The sequence below is a fragment of the Leptonychotes weddellii genome, chromosome 8, assembly GCF_054177405.1.
Source record: "Leptonychotes weddellii isolate Sample4059 chromosome 8, ASM5417740v2, whole genome shotgun sequence".
In the NCBI taxonomy this organism is placed as follows: Eukaryota; Metazoa; Chordata; class Mammalia; order Carnivora; family Phocidae; genus Leptonychotes; species Leptonychotes weddellii.
The window spans coordinates 81802079-81810008 of NC_138376.1; the positions used below are offsets into that span (position 1 = coordinate 81802079).

The following is a 7930-nucleotide window of genomic DNA, read 5'->3' on the forward strand; positions in this document are numbered from 1 at the left end:
TTTTTTTAAAGATTTTATTTATTTATTTGACAGAGAGAGGGAACACAAGCAGAGGGAGTTTGCAGGCAGAGGCAGAGGGAGAAGCAGGCTCCCCGCAGAGCAGGAAGCCCGATGCGGGGCTCGATCCCAGGACCCTGGGATCATGACCTGAGCCGAAGGCAGACGCTTAACGACTGAGCCACCCAGGTGCCCTTTGCTGTGTCTCTTTCTGTCAAAAAATAAATAAATAAAATCTTTTAAGGAAAAAAAAAAAAAGAAGCAGCAGCAGCCCAAGCAGTCCAGAAGCACCAAGCTTCAATGTGCTCAGTGAGCACTGCTGTGCAGGACACAGCAGTAACTGTTTAGTCATCTCTTGGTATCCACTGCTTAAGAATTGGTCAGGGAAGGCAGCTTTCTAAAATGGCTTAAAGAAAAATGTTTTGGAGCTAAAAAATAAAACGAATTCTAGGATATTCTAAATACTCAACCAAAACGACACTAGACTGTTGTAAATTTTCAATTATCCAAAAGAAAGTTAAAAAAAAAATAACGTTTTACTGAAAACAGTTATCATAGGGAAAATGCCTTTTTAAGCCAAAATCACTTGCACTTCCTATTTTATCCACAAGACGTTAAAATTTGATCTAAGAATGCTACTCTGTCAACTAAAAACTCTTGTAAACTACAAAGCACTACAACAACATTAACAAGCAGAATAAATAAATCACAAGTACATGATTAATCTAACTTCTGCTTAACCCAAGGGGGACTACCACAATAGGTATATGTGTATATACGTATGTTTGCCTCTGTGCGTGTTGCACACACACAGTGTTAAAAGTGGGCCAGAGTCTGAGTCACAACTACTCAACCCTGCCACTGTAACATGAACAGAATGAGCGTGACTGTGCTGCAGTCAAACTTCATTCATGAAACAGGCAGGGAGGCAGACTCGTCTGCAGGCTGTAGTTTGCCGATGCCTGTTTTAAAGCCACACAGACCCGGACTGTTTCACGTCTCTAAATCTCACTTTTCTTCTCTGTTAAATGATGAGTGCCTAACTCAGGCTGTGTTGTGAAGATGGACTGAGATAATACGAGCAAAAGATATGTTAGAATGTCTAGCACACTGATCGTGACAAATGATAATCATGGGGGCGCCTGGGTGGCTCAGTCGTTAAGCGCCTGCCTTCGGCTCAGGTCATGATCCCAGGGTCCTGCTCAGCAGGGAGCCCGCTTCTCCCTCACCCTCTGCCTCTCCCCCTGCTTGTGTGTGTTGGCGAGTGCACGCGCTCTCTCTGTCAAATAAATAATCTTTAAAAAAATGATAATCATGATTATTAATGAAATGAGGTAGGCACCTTAATCATTTAAGAGTTCTGACATTTCATTGTCAGAAATCTCATTACCAGAACATATATGTAATGTAAGTAGCAGAGGGAGATGTTCAAGAACGTGCGATTCTTCTTTACCTCTCCACTAAGAGAATGCCTTTCCCTCTGCTCTCCCAGGTTACTTGATTAAAATGAGATTCATTCAAAAATATTTATTAAGAAGCTAGTAAATTTCAATCCATGGCATTGTACTTGTGCCTAGACTCTGATGCACATAGTGAAAGTGGAAAATACATTGTAGCACGAGTTATTTGCACTTTCAATAGTTTTTCTGTGGTGTGAGATTCCTCACCATTCTTAACATATTAAGCATAATGAATGAGTTTCAGTAACATATAAGTCAATTATAATCATAAAACTTTAAGCAATTTAAGTGGGTAGTGAGTGTGGTTGTTAGGGTAGTTCGGTAGGTACACGGGAAGGTAGACAGATGTTAGGAAAATCCTAAATAAATTTTATCTGATAAATGGTACTTTGAGATGTTTACAGTACAGTTGTAGCTTAAATTAGAAAAAGGCATTTTCAAGGCTAAAATGTTCTAAGGCAGTGAATGGATGTTTTGCTTATTAACTCTAAGCATGGTCTAAAATGAACTATCTGTTATAAGGGTACAAATTATGCAGCTTATAACATCCGATGGCACTTCTAAAACCAATCAATGAGTGGAATTTACTCGCTTGATTTCGGGAGCCTTGAGGTTGGCAGGCTACCACTGCAATGGGCAAAATGCCCTTAACAGATGGGCTAAAGCTCAGGACATGCCAGAAGATCAGCAAGCGCATTAACATGGAATCCTGGGCTCACTTCTTTCCAAGTCAAAACAACAGTCTATGCAGAGCCATTCATTTATTATTAGGAAAGCCAAATGACTTGGGAATTTGCCTTCAGCAGCCCCCAGCAACTCTGGATTGACATGCTAAAGCAAAAGGCAGATTTATACATGAAATCACCTGCCAAACACGAGTGCTGAGCAGAAGGTTCTACGGCAAAGCTGTGAGGCAGTCTGTGGAACAGCTTCCCTGAACTAAGAGGCAACCAGTTCTTGACCTTTGGCCACAGAATCATGGCAAAAGCACAACGTCAAGCAAATCCCAAATTCATTTGAAAGAAAAAACTCAAGGAGATCAACAGCTGAGCAGGCCACAACCACAAACTAAACAAGGACGAGAGAAACAAACAGCACTGATCAATCTGTCCTGAGCTTGGGGCTCAGCCACTCTCAACTCTTACTGAACGCAGCTGGTCCCACAGCCACGGGCTTGCCTATGGCCACGGACTAGGGCAATTACGAGGGCCAGAGCCACAGAGCCAGTGTAGTGGTTCCAGGTGGCCAGTGGAGGACCATCAGAGAAAACCCACGGGAAAACTTAAGAACTTTTTCCTTCCGATCTAAAACTTGGTACAAGTGAGGGATTCACAGAACCCATGTAGTCCTATGACGAGGACAAAATACGCATTTGTCTGCAAGACTGCCTGAACTGCTAAAGAGAAATCATCATTCAGCACAACCTGCAGTCATCCAGCCACAGAAAGGACAGAAGCCCGGGAAACCACAGAAATACTTAAAAAGTTAACAATCCTCCCATTAAACGACACATTCACGTGAGAATCTAATTCATACTGAAATGTACCCTTTGAAATGTTGCCTATCAAGAATAGATCATCTTCAGCACATTTGAGCCAGTATACACCACAGAGGGATAAAAGGCAACTGAAAAATACCTGGAGAGAAAGTAAACGGGACAAGGAAAACACTGAGCCATGAATAACTCACCTCAGGAAAGTAAAGACTATAAACAGGATGTGTTATCTTTGATTTGGTTTCCAGGAGAGCTCTCTCCTTTCGCTGTATACTTTGTTGTAATTCTTGCCACTCCTAGTAAAGTAAAAATCAAACCCTTGAAATCAAGTACGTTTTCAAATGTTCTCATTGAACAGTTTCCACCTTCTTCCAGCTATTATTCCTGACAATGCTAACTACCACGGAGTTCAGTTCCACAAACTTGATCATTTCCCTGCTCAAAACTGTTGTAACGCATCATTTCATAAATCAAACCTAAGCCCTTTAGCATGAACTATACAGTCATAATCTGACCTGACCTGGGCCAATCTCTCCACTCCAGTCTCCTGTCACTGCCTATCTCTGCACTTTCTATTCTCGTCACTTCAAACTACCTTGACTTCTCTGAATTCACCAAGCTATTTCACTCCTCCGAAACCATGTCTGGATTTTTGTTTTCTCTCTCTTTCTCTAACCTGGAAAATTCCTACTATTATTCCTTCGGGAGCTGCTAAAGCCTAAACCATGAGCTCCTGAATACCAGAAATTTCCCTCAACTGAGATGATCACTCCCTCCTTTGTGCTTTCACTGTACCTTGCACAAAATGTGCATAATCTCTTTTGTACTTTAATGTTTATTTATAAGTCTGCCTTCCCCACTAGCCTACTATCATTCAAGGGCAGAAACTGTTTTACATTTGGCTTGCATTCCTCTCATCTAACACAGTGCTTGCAACGTGACAGATAACGAATAACTGTTTGTATAATTATTTGACAACTGAATGAATGTATTTTTGGTATCTAAAGAAACTAATCTGCCACTTCTACTAATCCTAATGCTATACTCAGAAAGGAATATGTCAACTCTTTCTCAAAGCACACCTGGGGAAATAATATTCTTAATAGGCTTTAATTTCTTGGCAATCAATTTAATTCCCAAAGTACAAAAACAGTTGGGGCCAGCAACTGCTAAAAAGTCATCCTTGTTTTTCCCCACCACTCCCAAGGGCAAACTCCCCACCACATTACAGGCATACCTCATTTAACTGCACTTTGCACATCCGTACTTCTCAAATATTGCGGTTTTCACAAACTGAAGCTTTGTGGCAACCCTGTGTCGAGCAAGTCTACTGCTGCCATTTCTCCAACAGCATTTATTTGCTCACTTTGAGTCTCTGTGTTACATTTTGGTTAATTCTTGCAATATTTTAAACTTTTTAATTATATTTGTTATGGTAATCTGTGATGTACTGTAATAATTGTTTTGGGACACCACAAACCATTTTCACATAAGATGGCAAACTTAAACAATAAACGTGTGTGTTCTGACTGCACCACCAACGGGTTGTTCCCCCCATCTCTCCTCCTCTCCTTGGGCCTCCCTGAGACACAACAATATTGAAATCAGGCCAATTAATAATCCTACAATGGCCTCTAAGTATTCAAGTGAAAGGAAGAGCCGCACGTCTCTCACTTTAAATCAAAAGCTAGAAATGATTAAGCTTAGTGAAGAAGGCAAGTTTAAAGCCGAAACAGGCAGAAAGCTAGGCCTCTTGGGCCAAATAGCCAGATTGTGAATGCACAGGAAAAGTTCTTAAAGGAAATTAAAAGTGCTACTCCAGTGAACAACACGAAGTGGTAAGAAAGCGAAACAGCCTTATTGCATGTATGGAGAAAGTTTTAGTGGTCTGGACAGAATATCCAACTAGCCACAATATTTCTTTAAGCCAAATCTTAATCCAAAGCAAGGACTTGCCTCAATCCTATCAAGACTAAGAGAGGTGAGGTAGCTGCAGAAGAAAAATTTAAAGCTAGCAGAGGTTGGTTCATGAGGTTTAAGGAAAGAAGCCATCTCCGTAACATGAAAATGCAAGGTGAAGCGGCAAGTGCTAGTGTAGATGCTGCAGCAAGCTACCCACAAGATCCAGCTAGGGGAATTAATAAAGATGGCTACACTAAATAACAGATTTTCAATACTGACAAAACAGCCTTACACTGGAAGAAGATGCCATCTAGGACTTTCATAGCTAGAGAGAAGTCAATGCCTGGCTTCAAGAGACAGGCTGACTCTCCTGTTAGGAGCTACTGCAGCTGGTGATGTTCAGTTGAAGCCATTACTCACCGACCATTCTAAAATCCTAGGGCCCTTAAGAATTATGCTAAATCTACTCTGCATGTGCTCTCTAAATGGAACAACAAAGCCTGAATGACAGCACATCTGCTTACAACATGGTTTACTGAGTATTTTAAGCCCACTGTTGAGACCAACTACTCAAAAAAAATTTCCTTTCAAAATATTACTGCTCACTGAGAATGCACCTGGTCACTCAAGAGCTCTGATGGAGATGCACAGTAAGATTAATGTTGTTTTCATGCCTGCTAACACAACATCCATTCTGCAGCAAATGGATCAAGGAGTAATTATCACTTTCAAGTGTTACTAGCTTAGAAATATATTTTTTAAGGTGATAGCTGCCACAGATAGTGAGTGACTCCTCTGGTGGATCTGGTCTAAGTATATTGAAAATCTTCTGATTCACCCTTTTACGTGCCATTAAGAACATTTATGATTCATGGGAAGAGGTCAAAATATCAGTATTCACAGGAGTTTGGAAGAAGCTGATTCCAACCCTCACAGATTACTTGGAGGGGTTCAAGACTCCAGGGCGGGGAAGTAACTACAGATGTGGTAAGAACAGCAAGAGATCTAGAATTAGAGGTGGTGCCTGCAGATGGGACTGCATTGCTGCAATCTCATGAGAAGACTTGAGCAGATGAGGAGCTGCTTCTGATGGATGAGCAAAGAAAGTGGTTTCCTGAGATGGAATCTACTCCTGGTGAAGATGCTGTCAAAACTGTTGAAATGCCAACAAAGGATTTAAAATATTACAAAGACTTAGTTGACAAAGCAGTGGCAGGGTTTGAGAGGTCTGACTCCAATTTTGAAAGAAGTTCTACTATGGGTGAAATGCTATCAGACAGCATCTCATGCTAGAGAGAAATCATTTGTGAAAGGAACAGCCAATGCAGCAAACCTTATTGTCATCTTATTTAAAAAACTGCCCCAGCCACCCCAACCTTCAGCAACCACCACTCTGAAGAGTCGGCAGCCATCAACACTTAGGCAAGAGCTTCCACCAGCAAAAAGGTTACAACTTGCGAAAAGCTCAGAGGATGGTTAGCATTTTTTAGCAATAAAGAATGTTTTAATTAAGGCGTGCATATTGTTTGAGACAATGCTATTGCATACTCTATAGACTACACTACAATATAGTGTAAACGTAACTTTTATACCCACTAGGAAACCAAAAAATTCATTTGATTTGCTTTATTGTGATGTCAGTTTCACTGTGGTGGTCTGGAGCTAAGCCTGTAATATCTCCAGGGTATGCCTGCAATTCCTTATACTTTTATCCTTTGCCCTTTACTTTTTTATCCTCTTTTCGGCCTCTACCTGTGCCTCACAGGCTATTCAGGGAATCCCCTTTTCTGTCCTAAACCACAAGGGTAACTTTTAGGTTGATGGCCCAGTAAGAAAAAAACAGAACAACACAAACATAAAGGAATAGCTGATCAGTTTACAGTTCATTTGCAGGAGTCTCTAAGGACCCATTATTTGTCCACCAAACCCTCTTTTTCTATAGCTCATCTATAAATCAGGTGCAACTTAATGCCACACCACGAGACTTCTTCCTATTCTCTCTACCCTCACAACCTTAGTAAGTTCCTTAGAGACTCCTCCTTTCCTTAATGTCTTATATACCTCTTAAACAAGGTGGCATTCTGTAAATGTTAGTCTTCTCCTTAAACAACCTCTTGACATTAGAGTCCACAGTAGTGTTTCTTTCCTCTAAACACTACCTAGAACTTTTGAAAGACTCCTCTAAGTAACTGCTTAGACCATAACCCACCTTTCCTAATTCATTTCCAGACTCAGCTCCAATGTTGAAAATTACTGTAAGACACCAAACTGACTTCTCCTCAAATCCACAACCTATACTAACAGCAATTTAAGATTTAAGAAAATTAAGAGGTCCGATCCTTGTTAGAAACTATTTTTCTTTATAATTCTGACCACCATCCCACAAACATATTCTCACAAAGTAATATAAGATTATAAAATATACGGGTATTAAGACAAGCACACAAACAAGTAAACAAATGAAAAAACAACAAAAACCAAAACTATCAGAGGTATATAATTCTAATTATTTAAACCTATAAAAGTCTTACTGCTTCATCATCTTTGTTTTGTTTTTCATCTTGCTCTCTATCAGAGTCTCTGTCACTACCATCATCTTTTTCACTTTGGGATTCTCTATTGGTTTCTTCTTCTTCAGAATCACTGCCTTTGTCAGAAACTTCTTCTTCGTCTTCCTTTACTGCAGCTTCCTAAAAGGAAAAAGCAACCACAGAAGTTCTGAATATCTCAGTGAATTCTGAGTCCCTGAAGCTAATTATTGTCATTATAATTAAATTAGCTCAAGATTATAATTTCACTATTCATACAGAATTTTAGAGAATTATAAACACATGTATTTATACATACGTGGTAGTCAGACTAAAGACTTTAACATTTGGCTTATTTGTCTATTGTTAGTTATTTTATTTATTTTTCATGTTTGTAAAATAAAAAATATTTTACCTTTATTTGCAAAGTATACTACTGCAATGGCAACATGGTTCATCTTTCAAAACATCAATCACACAATATATATGTACTTTTTATTAAAGATTTATTTATTTATTTGAGACAGTGAGCACGCACACATGGCATC

The 7930-nt window shown here is 39.7% G+C and overlaps 1 protein-coding gene across 2 annotated transcripts in view; it reads right to left on the reverse strand.

Moving 5' to 3' along the window:
• Nucleotides 1-7930, reverse strand: part of SEC63 (SEC63 protein translocation regulator) — a 66724-nt gene that overhangs the window by 12403 nt on the left and 46391 nt on the right. The window contains exons 17-18 of one of the 2 annotated variants that reach the window (XM_006743711.2): nucleotides 7386-7544; nucleotides 3147-3248 (exon numbers count right to left, since the gene is read on the reverse strand). In XM_006743711.2, coding sequence (XP_006743774.1) covers nucleotides 3147-3248; nucleotides 7386-7544 — 261 coding nt within the window. The remainder of the gene's footprint in view (nucleotides 1-3146; nucleotides 3249-7385; nucleotides 7545-7930) is intronic. The other variant, XM_081828761.1, reaches the window with a different exon arrangement.